Source organism: Coenobita brevimanus, chromosome 85 (genome assembly GCF_032717465.1).
Source record: "Coenobita brevimanus isolate Jiangsu-jjx chromosome 85, ASM3271746v2, whole genome shotgun sequence".
NCBI classification, from domain to species: Eukaryota; Metazoa; Arthropoda; class Malacostraca; order Decapoda; family Coenobitidae; genus Coenobita; species Coenobita brevimanus.
Window position 1 is genome coordinate 10,785,140 of NC_137038.1, and position 22,985 is coordinate 10,808,124.

Below are 22,985 nucleotides of genomic sequence, written 5' to 3' on the forward strand. Positions count from 1 at the left end.
TAGGGGCGTGGAAGAAGTTGAGAGGCGGAAGAGAGAGTTATATGTAGAAAGAAACAGAGAAGTGAAAAGATTAGTAAGAGAGAGTAGGAAGAAAGTGGATGAGGAATTTGGAAGGAATTTGAGTGTAAAGTGGAGGGACTGTAAGAAAATGTTCTGGAAAGAGGTGAAAAGAGTAAGACAGGGTGGAAGTGAAGTTAGCAGGGGAGTGAAAGATCAAAATGGTAGATTACTAGTGGAGAAGGGAGAAAAAGTGAGCAGATGGAGAGAACACTTTCAGGAATTGTTGAATGTAGAGGATGGAAGTAATGCGAGTATAAGTGACTGGGGAATGGCTGGGAGAAGGAGGGAGGTGAGAAGACAGGAAGAAATCAGTAGGATAGAAGTTGTGGAAGCAATGAAGAAAGTTAAATTGGGGAAAGCCCCAGGAATTGATGGAGTGTGTGGTGAAATGCTGAAGCATAGGGAGAGATAGTAGTAGAATGGATGTGGAAGATGTGCAGATTGGCCTGGGAGGAAGGTAGAGTCCCGGAGGATTGGAAGTCAGGTATAATTATTCCCTTGAACAAAGGAAAAGGGGAAAAAGAAGTGTGTGGTAATCATAGGGGCATTTGTCTTCTTAGTATAACAGGAAAAGTGTATGGTAAGATACTTATTGACAGAGTTAGAGAAAGAACAGAGAAATTAGTTGGAGAAGAACAGCAAGGCTTTAGGAAGGGAAGAGGTTGTGTAGATCAGATATTCATTCTTATATCTTTAGTGGAAAAGTTTCTAGAGAAGAGAAAGAAGTTGCATGCGGCTTTCATGGATTTGGAGAAAGCATATGACATGGTGGATAGACAAGGATTGTGGAAAGTGTTAAGAAAATATGGAGTAGATGGGAAGTTGTTGAATGCTGTGAAGAGTATGTACGATGGTGCGAAGGCTGCAGTGCGTGTGGATGGTGAACTAAGTGAATTTTTCTCTTTGAAAGTTGGGTTGAAACAGGGATGTGTCATGTCTCCATGGTTGTTCAATTTGTACATGCATGGGGTAATAAAAGAGGTACAAGGTAGGGTAGTGGATGCTGGAGTGGCCCTGGTGAGAGAGGATAGTGTTTGGAAACTCCCTGTACTGTTGTTTGCAGATGATACTGTGTTGTTGAGTGAAGACAAAGGGGAGCTGCAAGGCTTGGTGGATGAGTCTGAGAGAGTGTGTAAGAAACGGAATCTAAAGGTGAATGTAGGGAAGAGTAAAGTGATGGTCTTTGAGAGAGGTGAAGTCAGTGAATGTACAGCGAGGTTGGATGGTGAGGAATTGGAAAATGTGAGTATGTTTAAGTACTTGGGTAGTGTGATGAGTAAAGATGGAGGTTTGGAGGGTGAAGTGCTTGAAAGGGTACAGCAGGGAAGAAAGGTTGCTGGTTCTTTGAATGCAGTGATAAGAAACAGGGAAGTGAGCATGGAAGTGAAAAAGTTACTACATGACAGTACTGTGATACCAACTCTAACGTATGAAAGTGAAGCTTGGACGTTGTTGGAAGGACACAAGTCAAGAGTGAGAGCAGTGGAAATGAGTTATTTAAGAGGAGCCTGTGGAGTCACATGGAGAGACAGGCTGACGAATGAGGATATAAAGAAGCATTGTGGTGTGGATGTGGATGTGATAGGAAGAGTTATGAGGAACACACTGAGGTGGTTTGGCCATGTGGAGAGGATGGAGGGTGGAAGACTGACGAAGAGAGTGTATGTGAGTGAGGTGGAGGGGGGAAGAGGGAGGGGGAGGCTGAGGATGAGATGGAGGGATGGGGTGGAGAGGTATATGAGAGAGGGGGGTGAGTTGGGAGTAGGGCAGTGAAATGGCGGGGGACAGGGCGACTTGGAGGCGATTTGTTTGTGGCCACCCCAAACGAGATTGAGGCGTCTGGCAATAGATAGATAGATAGAACTACTGTGGCATTACAGTGCTCAATTTGCCAGGCAAAGTTCTTGTTCACATTATCCTGATGCAGATCCAAGACCATTTGTTAAAGTTTCAAAGGCAAAAGCAATCTGAATTTAGACCCAAGAAGTCTACTGTTAACCATATCCTAGATCTTCAAGTTCTTGTGGAACGCCGTCTTGAGTTTCGAGAAGGTCTGCTAGCAGTCTATGTGGATCGCAAAAAGACATTTGACTCAGCAAACTGGGAGGTACTATAGAAACTCCTGCAACTCCGTGGGATCCCCGCAGGGATAATCCGACTGACTGCTGGCTTGCACTCAAACACTGAGAGTGCTGTCAAGTGTGGGGGTGAACATCTGTCTTCTGCCCAGTAAGTTGTGGTGTAAGACAGAGATTGCCCCACACTTTTCAACACATGTATGGATTACCGTATTTCGCGGCATGTAAGACGCAGCATTGTGAAAGACACACCCTGATTCTGGCAGGGCAGTTCTGTGAAAAAAAAGTTTGCCCCAACCAAGACTGCAGTAAGGTTTCTTGATAAGAGCCATTACCACACAGATACACACTCACCTTTCAGAATCTATTCATTACTGATCATCAGCCTTTGGTTTCTTTTTTTTATATACAAAGAATGGTAGAGGAAAAGAAAACAATGCCCCTTCTTGACAAAACGTGACTGATATGAGCCACTATCACTTAGATACACACTCACCTTTCAGAATCTATTCAGTACTGCTCATCACCCTTTAGTTTCTTCTTTTATGTACAAAGAATGATACAGGAAAATAGAAAACAAAACCCCGTCTTAACAAAACGTGACTTCAAACCACGAGGCCATCTCAACTTTGTCGATAAATATGTATCAGTAAACCGATATAAACACTGTTTTTAATATTTTATGAATTTAAAACCACAAATGAAGTCAATAAACTCTACTCTTTCATTCACTCAGGAAAACATAAAGTACAATGAATGTTCACATCAGTTCATTTATCCTAAAAGAACCCCGTCATATTCCACACCTGTTACGGAATTTCCTCACATTGCCTTGACTCAAGCACAATATCAGACTACTACCATCATTAATCATGCACTCTAACTAACCTGTAATTACCTCCACAAATAATATAAAATGGTAGCACTTGTAAATACACACATTACAATGTTTTACAACCAAAGTTCAATATAGCAAGGCTGCTTGGGAACAGGATAGACAGCTGTTTTTACTCTCTTCTCTCAGTATCACTCCTTCACTGTCAGCTATGTTTGCCTTGCAGCATCAACAATTAAAAATCCATGCTTCACTGATCACAATTTTCTATAAACATTCATTTCAAAACATACTGAGTATGGTGAAAACATCCATTGTTACACCTTAGTAACACTGCTGCCTCCCAGTCGCTAGACAGCAGTCTCTACCCCTTCCTCTCAGTATCACTTCTTCACTGTCAGCGATGTTTCCCTTGCAGCATCAACAGTTAAAAATACGTTCTTCACTGATCACAATTTACTAAAAACAGACATTCATCTCAAAACATGTCGAGAATGGTGAAAATATCCCTTAGCAACACTGCTGCATCCCAAGTGCTAGACAACTGTCTCTACCCTCATCTCCCAGTATCACTCCCTTACTGTCAGCTGTTTTCCTTGCAGCATCAACAATTAAAAATGCATATTTCTCTTACCAGAATTTGCTAAAAACAGACATCCATCTCAAAACATTCGAGTACTGTGAAAACATCCATTTTTGGTCTTAACACTGCTGCCTCCTAGTCGCTATGGTACACACACACATGCACACATGTACACACCACATGCAACATTCGCTCGCCTCTGAAACATTTACATCAGTCAGTTTTGGAGTACCCAGTGGCTTTATTATATGTCAAAAACATCAAAATGTATTTGGTTGTTCAATATAAATATCATCACTTAAGGACATGAAACATCTCAAACAATTTATTCATCCAAACATCGTCAGTGCAAGACTAAAGGTGTACAGCACCACTGATCCTAAATTTTCCATGGTTGCATCTGTCATGATCACCTAAAACCTATATTCACTTCATATTACTGACATGGTGAAAATTTCACTCGTCTTCAAATCCTCAGAATTCATCACTACTTTCCCCAAGTCCTGAAGCATCACTGGAAGTCATCACCACGGTCATCATCACTGTTTCACTGTCACTCTCATACAGTAAATGGTCCTCAGTACCATCCATTGAATTGCTTATACCACACTTCATACGACTTTAACTTGGCAATCGTTTTAACTGACCACAGGCGATATTCTGACTTGGGGCATTTGATACAGCACACATTAACCTCCTCAGTACATGTTTCCTCAACTGAATAAAATCATATGGCGAGCATGAATAAACTACCCTATAAAATACATTGCTGGGCTGAAGGGATTATAATAAGCAGATTATCAGTTCCCTAGCCTGACTCTTCCCACTCCTACTTCCTTAACTACACCCACACCAAACTCTCACCTACACCTTAGGATTCTGGTCGTTTCGGCCGTAACGTCCAAAATGGCAAACGACTTTACAACCTAACCTAACCTAACCAATTTGGATGTTACGACCTAAATGATAACCATTGCCGATCATGAGACCTTTGCTTAGGCAGCAGAGATGCAGAGAGTGAACACTGTCAATCATTCTGATCGCTTCGTCTGCTAAGAATACAGCAGAAATGGCGGACGCTGATATGAATGGCCGTCAGGCACTGCTATTTCAGATATTGCATCAGTTATGCTACCTAGTGAATTTTATCCTATTTTCATAACAAAATACTGTAATTGGGTGTGCCCTGAGTTGCATAGACATTGCTAAAGTACTTCACTTGGCTGAAAAAGTGAAGCTGTAACTTCAGGCAGTACTGTTTAACGTTACAACTGTTTTTCCTGTTTTTCGCTATTGGTATAATAAGACTGTTCACTTCTATGATACTCTTGTCAGGCATGAAACAAAATGTCACTAAGAGAAGCCAACCATATGAGGGTGATTGAATTTCCATATGCGACAAAAATCAATTCTGATGACTTGTCAGGTTCGCTTGCCAGCATCTCTCCAGTATGACTGCTTTGCTAGTTAGTAAGTGGATGGCAAGCAGAGTGGTTATGACTGCCTTTCAGAAGGTTAGCAGACAGTTCACCAGTAAGCATGTTAGCTTGCTAGAGCAGGGTGTATGCTAGACGCTAAACTGCTAAGTTGCTAAACTGCCAAACCCCTTGACGGTATTGGCCAGTTGAGCTGAAAACAAACCGTGAATGCTTTGTGTTCTTGAACTTGTGTGTTTTAATATCTGCTGCATATATACACTCACAAAATGTCACAAAAGTAACTGACCTAATTAGGGTTACTGAATTTCCATACGTGACGAAAGTCTGTTTTGATGACTTGGCAGTTTCACTAGCCAGCATCTCTTCAGTATGACTGCTTTGCTAGTTAGTGAATGGATGGCAAGCAAAGTGGTCATGATTTCCTTTCAGAAGGTTGGCAGACAGTTCACCAGTGATAATGTACGTTAGCTTGCTAGAATAGTGCGGATGCTAAACTGCTAAATTGCTAAACCGCTAAATATCTTCACGATGTTAGCCAGTTGAGCTGTAAACAAACCCGCGAAAGTTTTGTGTGTTTCTGAACTCGCGTGTTTCTTAAATCTGCTGCATATACATACTAGTGTATATTATTTTAAAAAATAAAATCAAGTCTGCATACTGTAGAAAACACCTGTGGTTGCTAAGCAGTGAGATGATCATCATTATAAGAGCTTCTTCTCAATGCAGCCAAACTAACCTGCCTTAGTCTAGCGTGCAGGACGCATCGGGATATTTTAAGGTAACTTTGAGACAAAAAAATGCGTCTTACATGCCGCGAAATACGGTATGTACTACACCCGGCTGTTAGTCAAGGTCACTGTGGGGTATCAATTGGCAATTTCAGAGTTACCAACCTTGACTTTACTGATAATGCAGTTATCCTAGCAGAGTCGCTGGAGATACTGCTGAATGCCCTCGAGGAATTTCACGAGAATGCAAAGCCGTCGGGTTTAAAGGTCTCTAGGGCCAAGATCAAGGTCTAGGCATTCAGTGGATTGTTGGATGAAGCAATTCAGTCTGTCCAAGCATGTGGTGAGGATACAGAAGCCTTGGAAAGATTAACTTATCTTGGTAGTGTGGTCCATAACAACAGCAGATCAAGCAGTGAGAGATTCATTGCATTGGTCTGGCCTATGGGGTATGGATTCACTCAATTCGGGTATTTGGTGCTGTTGCTATTTGTGTAGAAGGATGAAAGTTCGCATCTTCAAGACACTGGTGCTCCCTATCATAATTTATGGCTGAGAGACATGGACACTAAAAAGTGACTTTATGCGGCAAACCAACTCCTTTAGTACTAAGTGTCTTCGCAGGATCACGGGATGTCATTGGTACAACTGGGTGTGTAACAAGCAACTACTCTGTAAGACTGAATTGAGACGTATTACCCACATAATAAGTCAACGGCAACTCCAGCTATATGGGCACATGGTCCGCTTTCCTGACGCTGACCCTGCTCACAGGGTGATCTCTGAACAAGTTAACTCAGGGTGAAGGAGGCCACGGAGAAGGCTACATAACTTATGGCTGGACCAGGTCAATCACTCCTGTCAGGATATATTTAGAAGGAGGAGGAATTGCTGAACGAAGGGCTGCACAGAGAGACCCGTGTGGGTGGAGACAGAGAGTAAGTGAGACTATGCATCCCGTGGCACTTGCCCCTTCTTGATACTTTGTACAGGGGAATAATTATACCTGACTTCCAATCCTCTGGGACTCTACCTTCCTCTCAGGTCAATCTGCACATTTTCCATATCCATTCTACTACCATCTATCCTACATGATTCATCATTTCACCATACACTCCACCAATTCGTGGGGCTTTCTACATTTTGACTTTCTTCTCTGTGTCCACTTCCATCCTACTGATCTTCTCATCCCTTTTCCCTACCCTCCATCTCCCAGCCATTCCCCAGCCACTTATACTCACATTACTTTTATCCCCTATGTTTAACAGTTCCTTAAAGTGTTCTCTCCAACTGCTCTTTTCCTCCCTCCTCCACTATCAATCTACCATTAATAAGTTTCATTATTACCTAGTAAGATAATTTGTCAATTTACCTGATATAGAGAAACAAAAATATAGAAAAAGTTAGGATACACTGGAAAACATTCCTGACTTATGACAAGGACTACCTGCATTCCTTGAGTTATATACTGTTCCACCTTCTATACTGAGGACTATCTGTATATCTGAGATATCTACTATTCTATCTTCTATAATGAGGACTCCCTGTACAGTATCTTTAATTTATCTTCTCCACTGAGGACTGCTCGTATCTCTGAGCTATCTTCTATTCCATTGTCTACATTAAGGAGTGCATCTCTGAGTTATCTACTGTTGAATTTCTGTATCCTTACCTGTGGAATGAATCAACCATTTTGAGCTGCCCCCGGAGATCCTTCTTTGTGAGGTGGTCCAACATGCGAGCATCAACCAGACACTCCATAAAGGTGGTGCGGTATTGAGGTAGCCCCAGGGCTGGCAGCCACTCATTGCCCACCCACTCGTGGTTCATGTCCCCAAAGGCCAACGTTGTGCGTGAGGTCTTGGGGGCCGAGGGGGATGTTAATGACACCATCTCTTGAATGGCAAGACGCAACTTGAGTCTATGCAAGGGGTTTGATATACCAATTTCTCGTTGAATTTCTGCATCACTTAGGGCAGACATGATGGCACCAGATTTTACATTAGCACGACATGCTGCAACATACCATGCAGGCATCCCCACCCACAGCTCCAGCCACGCAACAATTGTGGGGCCATTCCACAGTGCGAAGGGAGTTCCTGCCTTCATGGCCTCAGCTAGCAGCTCATGTCTGTACCCTGGTAAGCTGCAGTGGACAATGAAGGACAGTTTTATGGTCATTTTATAATATAAACTGTATATAAACTGATGATTCTTAACAAACAAAATATAAAATACTGTATATAATCTGTATATGAGATTGTTAACAAAAATGTTTAAATCAGAATAAAACAAATTACTGTATTACTTTTATTGTACAACAATGTACAAAAATGTAAATTATGTAAACTGTTTCACTTCTCTTTAACTATTTTTTCTCCTATTTCAATATATTTTTGTAGTCTGGCTGTTTAAGTAAAACTATTTTTGCTCTAAGAAGCCTTTAAAAATGTTCATTAGTGTAACTACATTTTTTAAGTACTTTACCATACTGTATATTCATGTTCCATATTACTACGATTTTGAAAAAAGGTTTTCATGTGTGGCAAGAAACGATACAGTGCTTTGTCAGCATCGCTCATCTCTATAGCTTTTATTTGAGGTAGCTTAACAAATCTTCTCTCACTCATCCAAATGGAAATAAAGCACTGTACAACTTTTTATATCAGGTAAGACTTCATTCAGAACTTTGGTTTAAAACACACACACACACACACACACACACACACACACACACACACACACACACACACACGATTAACATGCACACTCCAAAGAACAAACCCTTTATCTGTACTAGACCATCTGGACCCATATTCTCATCAACTTAGGAGGCCTTTTAGGCAGCTCTTCCCTATTTATCAAATTTTAATATTATGGCTCAGTATGCTTTTGTATGTTATTTGCTTCTTTTTTATGTCAGTAATGCTTGATTATTTTCCACAGAATGAAATCATACTGCTTAGTGCTTCTTGGAGCATCTATCACTCTCATTTTTCTGGCCGACATCCACTAATGAGACCAATTTTGAGGAGCCAATGTAGAAGAAAAACCTGCTCACTGAACGAAAAACCTCACACTCAAAGAAAAACACTCCACATAAACAAAGCCACGTGGAAAAGCTGCTTACTTCTTCTTAGTGCGCCTATCAATGTCACTCTTCTGGCCGAGACCCGCCAAGGAAAGTGAGTCCGAGGATCCGATGTCTCCATCGCTGTAGATCCCAGATGAGCTCAGCCCCCCGCCCAGCGTGCCAGGGTGTTGTTGTTGGTGCAGCGCGTCCTTCATCTTCACCTGTTGCTGGAAACACATATACATACATAGACTGATAAATAAATCTAAAGGCAGAAAGACAGATTGACAGATAGATAGAATGACACACAGACTGATAGAGATAGACTGATAAATACCTGTACATATGTTGCTTACTGATCACAAAGTTCCTTGGTGCCTATACACACACACACTCTTGAGTGTTTACTCAAGAGCGATTGATGTGCTACAGGAGAGAGATGGTTGGGTGGATTGTGTTTATTTAGATTTGGAGAAGGCCTTCGATAAGGTACTTCATAAGAGACTAATGTGGAAACTAAAGCATATAGGAGGACTGAAGCGGAACCTCCTGGAATGGATGAGAGACTTTTTGAGAGACAGACAAATGAGGACATTAATAAAGGATAAGATGTCTGGACGGAGGGAAGTAACAAGTGGAGTCCCACAGGGCTCGGTGTTGGCGCCAGTAATGTTCGTGATTTATGTAAATGATGTGGTAGATGGAGTGAACAGTTATGCAAGTCTGACTGCTGATGATGCAAAGATCTTGAGGAAGGTAGAGGTTGAGGGGGATTGTAAAATGCTGCAGAAGGATCTGGACAGAATACATGATTGGAGCTGGATATGGGAAATGAAATTTAATGCAAAGAGATGTAAAATATTGGAAATGGGTAAAAGTACCAAGAGGCCATCATTGAATTATTTGATGGGTAATGAACCAATTACAAAAGCGAGAGAAGAGAAAGGTTTGGGAGTGCTGGTCCAGGACAGTTTGTCACCTGAAAAACACATTAACAAGGCAGTTACAGACACATATAAACTCCTGACTAATATAAGAATAGCTTTTCATTATATGGATGAGGAGATGATGAAAAAATTGATAGTGGCCATGATTCGCCCCAGGTTAGAATATGCAGCAGTAGAGTGGTCCCCACACAAAGAGAAAGATATAAACAAGATTGAGAGAATACAAAGAACAGCAACCAAAATGGTCCCCAGTCTGGCAGATCTGTCATACAGAGAGAGGTTGGAAAAGCTGGATTTGCCTTCCTTAGAAGAAAGGAGAAAGAGAGGAGACATGATTGCAGTGTTCAGGACCATGGTGGGAGTAAATAAAATTGACAAAGAATATCTGTTTTTGGGATAAGAGAGCAACAAGAGGACACGGAATGAAACTGAAGAAGTCAAGCTGCCTGAAGGATATCAAGAAATATAGTTTTCCTTATACAGTAGATGTATAGACCTGTGGAATAGCCTGGACAAAGAGATCGTCCAGTCTAAAACCTTAAACGAGTTTAAGTTGGACCACCCCCCTGGGGGTAGTGGGGTTTCAAGAATACTCCCCCAGTATCCCTGCTTGTCGTACGAGGCGACTATAAGGGTTGGTGGTGGGTTAGTGCCCCACCCCGTAAAAAGAACTAACTAAACAAGCGAATAAAGCACCTCGGACCAGGACGGACCATACATTGACGACTAAGGAATGGACAAAGGACATTCTGAGGGTGGGAACATGGAATGTGAGAGGAGTGAATGATGAAGTGAAAGAGAGAGAGATTGTTCAGGTGCTTGAGAATGCAAGAGTGGATATATGTGGTTTGACTGAAACTAAATGGTAAGGTGAAAGGGTGAGAGAATGGGAATATGGTTTAGGTATATGTGTGGGAGTTAATGAGTATGAGAGGGCATGAGAGGGAGTATGTCTGATGATAAGCAAGAAGTGGAAGGAGAATATAAAAGTGTATGAAACACTGGTTGCAAGGATTGTATGGGTGAGGATGAAAGTAGGTATATAAGTGTGGGCGACTGTATGTGGGTATGCTCCGACAGAGGACTGAGTGGCAAGAGTGAAAGACAAGTTTTGGGCGAGAGTAGAAGCATGTATGAACAAATTTGAGAGGAGCGAGAGAGTGCTTTTGATTGGAGACATGAATGGCAAAGCTGGGAATGTACGAGTGGATGGAGTGGTTGGTCAGTGGGGTGTGCCAGCTGACGTAGATGGGAATGGTAGTGTTTTGGTGGACATCTGTGCTGGTAAGGGGTTGACAATAGCCAACACCTACTTTCGACATAAGATGATCCACCGGTATACATGGAGAGTAATGAGGAGGATGGATGGTGAACTTGTTGAACGAAAGGCAATGACAGACTATGTGTGTGTGGATAAGCGAATGAGAAGACAAGTGTTGGAAGCAAGAGTGTGGAGAGGGTGGGGGAATGGAGTCTCGGACCATCACCTAGTGATGGCCAAGGTAAAGCTGCAAAGAACATGGTTGAGGAGACGAAGGGGAAGACAGGAGGAAACAGCTCCTGTGAGAAGCAAGATAGTGAGAAAATGGCAGAGTATAATAGCATAGTGGAAGAAAGATTGGGAAGGTATGAGCTAGAGCAGATGGAAGGGGTGGAAGACAAATGTAAGATATTTACGGAAGAGATAGGCACAGCATGTGAGGTGGTTTGTGGAGTGAGGAGGAGATGCAAGGGTGTGCAAGGGACAGCATGGTGGAATGATGAGGTGAAACGAGCTGTGGAACAAAAGAAGAAGGCATATAGTGAATGGTTAGTGAGTAGAGGTAGAGGAGAAGATGAGAGAGAGAAGAGAGAGGTATATGTGAGTAGGAGAAGGGAGGTGAAGAGACTGGTGAAGGAGAGTAAGAAGAAAGTGGATGAAGAGTTTGGGAGGAATCTCAGTGTGAAATGGAGGGAGAGTAAGAAATTGTTTTGGAAGGAGATAAAGAAAGTAAGGCAGTGTGAAAGGGGAAATAGTAGAGGAGTGAAAGTTGGGAATAATAGATTGTTGGTGGAGAAGAGAGAGAAATTGAGGAGATGGAAGGAGCACCTTGAGGATTTGTTGAATGTAGAGAGTGAGAGTAGTGTGAGTATAAGTGGTTGGGGAATGGCCAGGAGAAGAAGAGATGAGAGGAGGGAGGAAGAGATCAGTAGGACGGAAGTAGTGGAAGCAGTGAAGAAGATCAAGTTGGGAAAGACCCCAGGAATTGATGGAGTGTGTGGTGAAATGCTGATGTATGGGGGTGAGACTGTTGTGGAGTGTGTGGTGAAATGCTGATGTATGGGGGTGAGACTGTTGTGGAGTGGATATGGAAGTTGTGTAGATTGGCTTAGGAACAGGGAAGGGTTCCAGAGGACTGGAAATCAGGTATAATTGTTCATTTATATAAAGGAAAAGGGGAGAGAGAAGTATGTGGTAATCATAGGGGTATTTGCCTTCTTAGTGTGACTGGTAAAATATATGGTAGAATACTCATTGATAGGGTTAGGCATATGACAGAGGAGCTAGTTGGAGAAGAACAAGGGGGATTTAGGAAGGGAAAAGGGTTTGTAGATCAGATATTTGTTCTAAGATGTTTATTGAAGAAGCATCTAGAGAAGGGAAAGAAAGTGTATGCTGCCTTCGTGGACTTGGAGAAAGCTTATGACAGAATAGATAGACAAGGTATATGAAAGGTATTAAGAATATATGGAGTGGATGGGAAATTGTTGAATGTTGTGAAGAGTATGTACGAAGGAGCTAGGGCTACAGTGCGAGTGGATGGTGAGCTAAGTTCTTTGATCTCAATGTGGGACTGAAACAGGGTTGTGTGATGTCTCCATGGCTGTTTAATATATACATGGATGGGGTTGTAAAGGAGGTGCAGGGTAGGGCAGTGGATGTGGGGGTGGCTCTAATGAATGAGGGTGAGATTTGGAAGATTCCGGTGTTGCTGTTTGTTGATGATACAGTATTGTTGAGTGAAGATGAATGGGAGTTGCAAGGTTTGGTGAATGAATTTGGGACAGTGTGTAGGAGGAGTGTGTGGATGAGTTTGAGAGAGTGTGTAAGAAACGGAATCTAAAGGTGAATGTAGGGAAGAGTAAAGTGATGGTCTTTGAGAGAGGTGAAGTTAGTGAATGTACAGCGAGGTTGGATGGTGAGGAATTGGAAAATGTGAGTACGTTTAAGTACTTGGGTAGTGTGATGAGTAAGGATTGAGGTTTGGAGGGTGAAGTGCTTGAAAGGGTACAGCAGGGAAGAAAGGTTGCTGGTTCTTTGAAAGCAGTGATAAAAAACAGGGAAGTGAGCATGGAAGTGAAAAAGTTACTACATGACAGTATTGTGATACCAACTCTAACGTACGGAAGTGAAGCTTGGACATTGTTGGAAGGACACAAGTCAAGAGTGAGAGCAGTGGAAATGAGTTATTTAAGAGGAGCTTGTGGAGTCACATGGAGAGACAGGCTGACGAATGAGGATATAAAGGAGCGTTGTGGTGTGGATGTGGATGTGATAGGAAGCGTTGTGAGGAACACACTGAGGTGGTTTGGCCATGTGGAGAGGATGGAGGGTGAAAGACTGACGAAGAGACTGTATGTGAGTGAGGTGGAGGGGGGAAGAGGGAGGGGGAGGCCGAGGATGAGATGGAGGGATGGGGTGGAGAGGTATATGAGAGAGGGGGGTGTGAGTTGGGAGCAGGGCAGTGAAATGGCGGGGGACAGGGCGACTTGGAGGCGATTTGTTTGTGGCCACCCCAAACAGGATTGAGGCGTCTGGCAATAGATAGATAGATAGAGTGTAGGAGGAGGAATCTGAAAGTTAATGTAAACAAAAGTAAAGTTATGGTGTTTGAGAGGAATGATGTCACAGGATGTACAGTGAGGTTGGATGGTGAGGATATGGAGAGTGAGTGCATTCAAGTACTTGGGTAGTGTGATGAGTAAGAATGGAACTTTGGGGGATGAAGAGCGTGAAAGGGTACAGCAGGGAAAGAAGGTTGTTGGTTCACTGAAAGCAGTGATGAGAAATAGGGAGGTGAGTATGGAAGTTAAGAAGTCACTGCATGATAGTATTGTGATCCCTACCCTGACATATGGAAGTGAGGCGTGGACCTTGCAAGAGGGGAACAAGTCAAGAGTGAGAGCAGTGGAAATGAGTTACTTGAAAGAAGCATGTGGAGTGACATGGAGGGACAGGTTGACGAATGAAGAAGTGAAGGAACGTTGTGGGGTGGATGTGGATGTGGTTGAGAAGATTAGGAGAAATACACTGAGGTGGTTTGGACATGTGAAGAGAATGGAGAATGAAAGACTGACTAAGAGGGTGTATGTAGGTGAGGTGGAGGGAGGGAAAGGGAGGGGTAGACCGAGGATGAGGTGGAGGGATGGAGTTGAGAGGTATATGAGGGAGGGGGGAGTGAGTTGGGGGGAGGGTAGTCAAATGGTGGGTGACAGAGCGACTTGGAGGCGTTTTGTCTGCAGCCACCCTTTGCGGGATTAGGGTGTCGGGCTATAGATAGATAGAACAGAGAAACAGATGGGACCCAACGAGCGTAGCTCATTTCCTGTATATCACAATTAGGTCAATACACACACAAACACACACACACACAAAAGTAAATACATACAGAACATACAAATATAATGTACTGTATACAAATTTAGCTTTACACAACTCAACAGATAATATATATACTGGTCCAAAAAATCTCCAAACCCAAGATCAGACACAGGTACACAAAATGTTGTTCTTATTTCAAGTCCAGTTTTCTAATTCTTTAACATATATTCATTGTGGATACCATTTCTCCAAGCTTATGTTTCATTATTTAGCAGTGTTATGTTTGTCAATTTATATGAACACAAATTCAGACATGTGCAAGAGGTCTATACACAGAGTGAAATTACTGTTATATACAATCATGAAATGAAAGAGTGTTTTTTACTGAAGATATGAATGGAAAAGTAGGGAATGTGAAGGTGGGTGGAGTAGTTGGTGAGTGGGGTGTGCCTGCAGAAGTGGATGAGAATGGCAGTTCTCTAGGGGACATTCGTGCAGGAAGGGGGTTGGTGATAGCCAATGCCCTCTTTAGACACAAAATGATCCACGGATATATGTGGCGAGTGATGAGAAGGGTGGGTGGCGAACTGAATGAACAGAAGGCACTGATTGATTATGTGTGTGTGGATGCTAGAATGAGAAGGTGTGTAGTGGATGCAAGAACATACAGAGGTTGGGGGAGTGGATTTTCTGACCACCACTAGGTAGTGGTGGACGTCAAGGTTCATATGAAATGGAGGAATGGAAGAAGGGAAGGACAGGAGGAAGTTGTTTGCACAAGGGGAGTAGCAAGGTTGCATGAGGATGGAAAAAAAAAGGCTGAATATAAGAGAGATGTGGAGAAGCATTTGGATAAATATCATCTGGAGCAGATGGGGGATGTGGAAGGTGTGTGCAACATATTCACTGAAGAATCTGTGCAGCATGTGAGGTGGTGTGTGGCGTGAAGATAAGACAAAAGGGGGTGCAAGGAACAGCATGGTGGAATGAACAGGTGAGACAGGCTGTGGCACAAGAGAAGAAAGCATATAGTTAGTGGATATGAAACAGGGGCGTGGAAGAAGTTGAGAGACGGAAGAAAGAGTTATAAGTAGAGAGGAAGAGAGAGGTGGAAAGATAAAATAAGTGAGAGTAAGAAAGTGGATGAGGAATCTGGAAGGAATCTGAGTGTAAAGTGGAGGGAATGTAAGAAAATGTTCTGGAAAGAGGTAAAGAGAAGGAAGAGGATAATGGACGTAAACGTGAACAGCATCTTTATTACAAACGATTCGACATTTAAAATGTTATCATCAGTGATATAAATGGGAAAAACAAAGATCGTCAAAGCACTATAAATCAATCAAATTATTGTGCAAGTGAAAAAACACACACAGATTACTGACGATGAAATTTTAAGTGTCAAAACATTCGTAATAAAGATGCTGTTCACGTTTAAGCTCGTTGTACTCTTCCTTCTCAAGTTGAGGTTCCCTATGAATACCCCACTACCAGAGGTTGAGAGAGTTAGACAAGGTGATACAAAAGTTAGTCAGGGAGTGACAGATAAAAATGGTAGATGGCTAGTGGAGATGGGATAAAAAGTGAGCAGATGGAGAGAACACTTTAAGGAATTGTTGAACCTAGAGCATGAAAGTAATGCAAGTGGCTGGGGAATGGCCGGGAGATGGAGGGATGTCAGAAAAGAGGAAGAAATCAGTAGGATGGAAGTTATGCAAGCAATGAAGAATGTCAAAATGGAGAATGCCCCAAGAACTGATGGAGTATCTGGGGAAATGCTGAAGCATGGGGGAGAGATAGTAGCAGAATGGATGTGGAAGAAGTGCAGATTGGCCTGGGAGGAAGGTAGAGTCCTGGAGGATTGGAAGTCAGGTATAATTATTCCCTGTACAAAGGAAAAGAGGAAAATGAAGTGTGTGGTAATCATAATGGGATTTGTCTCCTCAGTGTAATAAGAAAAGTGTATGGTAGGATACTTACTGACAGAGTTAGGGAAATAACAGAGGAATTAGTTGGAGTAGAACAGGGAGGTTTTAGGAAGGTAAGAGGTTGTGTAGATCAGATATTCATTCTTAGGTCTTTCGTGGAAAAGTTTCTAGAGAAAGGATAGAAATTGCATGCAGCCTTCATGGATCTGGAGAAAGCATATGACAGGGCGGATAGACAAAGAATGTGGAAAGAATCAAGAATATATAGAGTAAATGGGAAGTTGCTGAATGCCATGAAGAGTATATATGAGGGTGCTATGGCTGCAGTGCATGTGGACAGTGAACTGAGTGAATTTTTCTATCTGAAGGTTGGACTGAAACAGGGATGTGTCATGTCTCCAAGGCTGTTAAATCTGTCCATGGATAGGGTTGTAAAAGAGATAAACGGTAGGGCAGTGGATGGTGGAGTGGCCCTAATGACAGACGGCAGTGTTTGGAAATTCCCTGTACGGTTGTTTGCAGATGATACTGTGTTGAGTAAAGACAAAGGGGAGCTGCAAGGCTTGGTGAATGAGTCTAGGGGAGTGTGTAAGAAACGAAATCTAAAAGTGAATGTAGGGAAGAGTAAAGTTATGGTCTTTGAGAGCAATGAAGTCACTGAATGTACAGTCTGGATGGATGAGGGGGAAATGCAAAATGTGAGTGCATTTAAGTACTTGGGTAGTGTGATAAGGAAGGATGGAAGTTTAGAGAGTAAAGTGTTTGAAAGGGCACAACAAGGAAGAAAGGTGGCTGGCTCTTTGAAAGCAGTGAAAAGAAACAGGGAAGTGAGCATGGAAATAAAAAAGCCGCTGCATGACAGTATTGTGATACCAACTCTAATGTACAGCAGTGAATCTTGGACATTGTTGGAGGGACACAAGCCACGAGTGACAGCAGTGGAAATTAGTTATTTGAAAGGAGCAAGTGAAGTCACATGGAGAGAGTGACTGACAAATGAGGAAGTGAAGGAGCGTTGGGATAGGGATGTGCATGCGACAGAAAACATTAGGAGAAATACACTGAGGTGATTTGGCCATGTGGAGAAGATGGAGAGCATATGTGAGTGATGTGGAGGGTGGGGGAGGCCAAGAATGAGATGGAGGGATGGAGTGGAGTGGTACATGAGAGAGAGGGGGGGGGGTGAGCTGAGGGGAGGGCAGTGAAATGGCAGGGGACAGGGCAACATGGAGGTGATTTGTTTGTGGCCACCCCTTAAGGGATTGAGGCACCTGGCAATAGATATAGATACAATCAAGTGTTTACTACAGATGAATGATTTTATACTACCCAAACTTCACAGCAAACAACAAACATTAAAATTTCACCATAACCACAATCCATCAAGTTAGCTGCATTCTCTAAGTATCATTGAGATTGTATAGTGAACTTTCACAGTCAGAAATAGGGCTCCAGTACCATGGGTCGGCCAAAACAGATTTTTAAGAAACAATTGTTTTCAAGAGTATCTGCTTTTCCACCATACTACCTTGCTGACAAACTGCTCCTCCTCTCAGGATCTGCCTCACAGAGGGTGGTCACAACAGAAAACTTTTAGGTTGCTCTGTTCAACCTCTATTGTTCTCACTCACTCTTCTACAACTATTTCTCCCATCTCTTAACTGTTCAACTCTTTTCTCCTCCATAACTTAAGGCTGCCCACTTGTAAAACTGCCAGTTACATAACACACAAACTTTTTTTTTTTTAAATTCTCTCCACATGTCTATACCACCCTACTGTGTTTATCTCCTTTTCATATCACACTCCCTCTATCTAAATTTTTTATCTCCTCCTCCTCCACATCATCATCATCATCATCATCCTGACCAATTTTTCCCACCTGAGGATGGGGTGAGGTACTGATGTCTGAGATTTCTCTGCTCATTCCATATTTCACTAATAACACAATGTGTTTGTGCTATCACAGTGCTCAAATTTGTTTAAGTGGAAGAATTACAGTGTACCCACATTAGGAAAAGTTGAATATTTGGGCAGTAAACCTTCACCAAAAACTACCTGAAAACCTGGGCACAATCAGTGTAAAACTAAGATGAATGTAGCTTGTCATCTCAGAATGGCTGGTATGCCCAACTGAGGAAAGACACCCTTTGAAACCAATAGACTGGTATATGATTCAGTAACCATTACTGATACAGATACACACGAGAGCTGCTTTCATATTCTTCAATCATAAACAGTATTTCAAAATGTATGGTTCTCATAGTATTCAGATACTTTTTTGGTGAGAGAATACAATAGGTTTGGCCTGACACGGAAAGGCCAGAACTATTATATCTCCCCAGTAAATACCCTTTACCAACTGTGGGTATAATTATTCTACTCCCTCAGTGTAGTCCTCAATTCTTTCTGGAGAACACTAATCAATCCTCCAGATACATTCTTCCCTGCAGTGCTTTTCTTCCACTACTGTTTCCAATCTTCTGTGTTACAGTTCAGAGACTGTTAACTTTTCCAGTTCCTCAAACACCCTATTCACCATGCTTACAGTACAGTACAAAAAATACACCTTTGATACCATTTCCTTTTACCTGAGTTATAAGAGTAAATAAGAAAAATAAAAATCACTCTCATCTTAAATGTCGGGACCAACTGCCTAGCCCTGGGCTCCTACGCTCCTCATAGGGCAATGTAGGATTGGATGATGGATGGACGGATGGAATAAATACTTGTAGTGGCAATATCATCATGTTGCAGATTTTATATATATATATATATATATATACTGTATATATATATATATATACAGTAATCCCTCTAATATTCGGACGCCCAATAACCGAACATCCCCACTACCCGGACCTAATCGTCCTGGGATCCAACATTCCCAAAATGGTCCGAAACTCCCCCCCCAAAAAAAACGATTTTTTCCCGTCCGTAATTTGAACTTGCCGCGCGTGCTGCGGGAGAGCATTGTTTTGGCGCGTCATTCCTCTGACGTCCGATAGAGCGCCACTGCATCCTCCCCACTTCCTTCCTGTCTCTCACCGCGAGTGTACGCTCCTCGTAATGGCTGCCCACGTGATCGCTTTTGTGGTGGTGCCCTACCTGCTGCAGGGCCTCCTGCTGCTCTCAGGCCTCCTCTTAGTGTGTGTGATGATGGCCCAGCCACCTGAGAAAAGGAAGAGAGTGGTGTTGACTCTGGAAAAGAAGACGGAGATATTGGAGAAAGTTGATGCGGGTTGGTCTTCTTCCCGCATTCTCCGCGAGTACAACCTGGCCTGGTCAACTTTGTTCGATATCAAACGTTACCGAGACAAACTCATGCAGTACACGGCTGACTTCTCGTCGAGAAGCAAATGCAACGTGGAAAGGAAGGTTATGTTTACCTCCAAGTTTGCAGATATCGACCGATCCACGTTGATTTGGTATCGACAGCAACGTGCTGCTGGTGTGATGGTACGTGGAAAGGAGCTGAAGGCTGCTGCTGAGAAGTTCGCCAGGCTTCACAACGCCCTAGACTTCAAGGCATCCGAGGGTTGGCTCTTCGCGTTCAAGTTGCGACATGGCCTTACCAACCATAAAGCACATGGCGAAGCATTGGACGCTAACGAGGATGGAGTTGATGAGTTTCGGCACAAGGTGAAAGGCTTGATCGACAGGGAGGGCCTAACTCTCGGTCAAGTCTACAACGCTGACGAAACTGGCCTATTCTATCGCTTGCTGCCAACGAACACTCTAGCCAAGGAGACGGAGAAGCGTGTACCTGGCCGCTAGCTTTCCAAGGAATGGATATCTGCTTTGTGTTCTGCCAGTGCTAATGGCATGCACCGGCTTAAGCCTGTTATTGTTGGCCGTGCAAAGGAGCCTCGGTGCCTTCATGGGGTGATGGATGTCCTTCCTGTCGTCTGGTACCATTCTTTGAAGGCATTGTTCACAGCTGTGATCTTCAAAGACTGGTTTCACCGTCACTTTGTCAAGGAGGTCATCCATTACCAGACGAAGACACTGGGAATCCCGCGCGACCAGGTAAAGGCTCTCCTTCTACTCGACAATGCACCTGCCCACCCGTGCGACAAGGACTTGGTTGCTGAAAATGGCCGTATTAGGTGCATGTTTCTGCCACCTAATACGACTGCTCTCATTCAACCAATGGACCAAGGAGTGATCGTGGCAACAAAGCCCCTATACCGTCGGAAGTTCCTGGACGAGGTGATGGTTGTTCTCGAGGATGAGGACGAGCGCAGGGAGGGACAGGACACACGAGGCAAGCAGACTTTGGAAAACCTTCGCCGCTACAACATCAAGTCTGCACTGTACAACTGGGCTAGTGCATGGAAGGAAGTCCCTGTGAAAACTCTTGAAAACGGTTGGTCTCGTCTGCTTCTCAGAACCGATGTGGAGTACGATTTTCTGGGCTTTGACGTGGATGACTTCCATGCACGGCTACGTATGCATGGCGACGATGTTGATGTGGACGATGTTCGTGAGTGGTTGGATGACGACGAGGGCGATCCTGGGTATCAGACGTTGTCTGATATCAAGATCATGTCTTCAGTTGCTGGTGTCAGTACCAAACTTGAAGATTCCGATGACGAAGGCGACGATGATGCGAACTCCTCTCAGCAGGACACTACTCCAGCCATCCCCAAGCTGAGCGCACTCCCGGGACATCTAGAGTTCGTCCTAGACTACCTGGAACACCTGGACTGCGACAGGGAGATGGGGCCCTTGGGACTCGTGGAGGAAGTGTGTGCTTTCAGGCAGCGCATCATCAATCGTCAGAATCGTCGGTCATTGCATCAATCAACCATTGACAGTTTTTTCAGGCCCGTGACCCCCGCTGTGCCCAGCCCTGGCTCCACTCCGTTGCCTCCCCAAGACAGGCCCTCATGCTCCGAGCCACAGCCCAGCACTTCAGCCACGGTGGAGTCACCGCTCGACGTGAGTTTGCAGCTTTCTTCAGAGTCCTCTGCAGTGGGTACGCCATCGCCACGACCCAGCGATGCACCCCTAGGTCGCCTGCCAGTGATACTCTCGGACTCTGACAGTGAATAAACAGCAAGAACCTCCACTAGACCACACTGGAATTTTGAGTGTTGTGCAGTGAAAAAAACGGTGTGTTGTGTTAAGGATTTAAAGTTGAGAGAAAAGACTCAATAGAAAAGAAATTTAACGTAAATAGACTTCTTTGTTTTGGCTTTGGAAAATAAAAAAAACTTGGGAAAAGTTAAAGTGCAACACTAAGTTACAATGGAGCATTTATTTGGACAAAAGTGAACACTGTGAAGAGAACGGACTTCTGTGTGTTATTGACTAAGTTCAGTGCAAGACTTCAGGAAGAGTGTACTGCAAGTGCTTCAGGAAATCGTTCTTACTGTCAGAGTCCGAGAGGAGGCGGTTATTCATCGAGGTGGCCAGGGACTTGCTGTAAGTAGCCAGAATGTTTCATACTGTACTTTTTTCCCTACTATAATTACCTCATTTCACTCTTTAATGTCCTTTATTGGTGTGAATAGGGTGTTCGTAGCTATGCATGTGCAGAAGGAATGTGTTTTTCTGAGTTAGGCTAGGTTAGGGTCCATAAGTACCAGAATGTTTATTAATGTATGAACATACTTCTAAACCCTCATTTTATGTTTCTTTTGCATTTATTTCAGTCATTTATGTGCCTTATTGGTGTGATTTGGGTCTTAAATAGGTGCTATGCATGTCCAGAGGGAGTTGTATAGGTGTTTCTCTGAGTTTGGGTCCATAAGTACAAGTCCATAAGCTGGGGCCCAATATCCGGACAAAACCAATAACCGGACCTACCTATGGCTCTATTACGTCGGATATTGGAGTGATTACTGTATATATATACACACACTCAATCCTCATAAATCGCATGTTTATAAATCACGGATTTGTAAATCACGGCTAAGTGGCTGTCAGACTGCCGGCACCCATAAATCGCTGTTAAGTCACGAAAATCACGGACCTAGGCACCGAAGTGGGCCTTTTCCAAGGATAATCGTAAACCGCGGCATTCAATTTGAAAATCACGACCCAACAACCAATCACCATCCGTCCCTGGTGGCAAGTGTGCATACTTATGTCGCCACGTTGTTGTTGTTCTTCCGGCAAGTCGCACACTACAGATCATTGCCGTGGAGTATGAGTGCTACCTGCCTTCCATGGCCCCTTCTGAACCCCCGATGAGGCGCTCTAAGCAGCATGGCATCAAGAAGCAGCCACCGTTGTCGTACAGTCAATGTTTGGAGCTCATTTGTTGTGTTGAGAGGGGAGAGAAGTTTTCAAAGCTAGCAAAAGAGTTTGGGAAGAACAAGTGCTGAGAGGTTCTAAGTTCTTCCAAACACCACCCCACTCCATTCACTTAAGCAATATAGTCATAGGATTAAGTTGAGATCCCTTAACATTACTTATTTCTATTAAATACATGCACTGAATATTCCTAAATTTGTATGTTTGTGTTTGATGGTGCCTAGATAGATGTAGGTAGGGTGCTGTGGGTGGTGGTTGGCCAAAGTCTAGACCCAAATTCATTTTTCACATAAGAGTTATTATTTATAAACCAAGGAATTTGTAAATCGCAGCAGTGGTCCAGACCCAAATTACCGCGATTTACGAGGATTGAGTGTATATATATATATATATATATATACAGTGGTTTCTTGAATTTTAATGGGCATGCGTACCGAAAAATCACCGCGAAATTCAAACCATCGAAACTTAAC

General features: G+C 43.2%; 1 protein-coding gene across 1 annotated transcript in view; it reads right to left on the bottom strand.

Annotated features, from left to right (window-relative positions):
- Liprin-alpha (PTPRF interacting protein alpha) overlaps positions 1-22,985 on the bottom strand; it is a 332,503-nt gene that overhangs the window by 45,758 nt on the left and 263,760 nt on the right. The window contains exons 21-22 of the mRNA XM_080280589.1: positions 8,854-9,023; positions 7,396-7,869 (exon numbers count right to left, since the gene is read on the bottom strand). Coding sequence (XP_080136715.1) covers positions 7,396-7,869; positions 8,854-9,023 — 644 coding nt within the window. The remainder of the gene's footprint in view (positions 1-7,395; positions 7,870-8,853; positions 9,024-22,985) is intronic.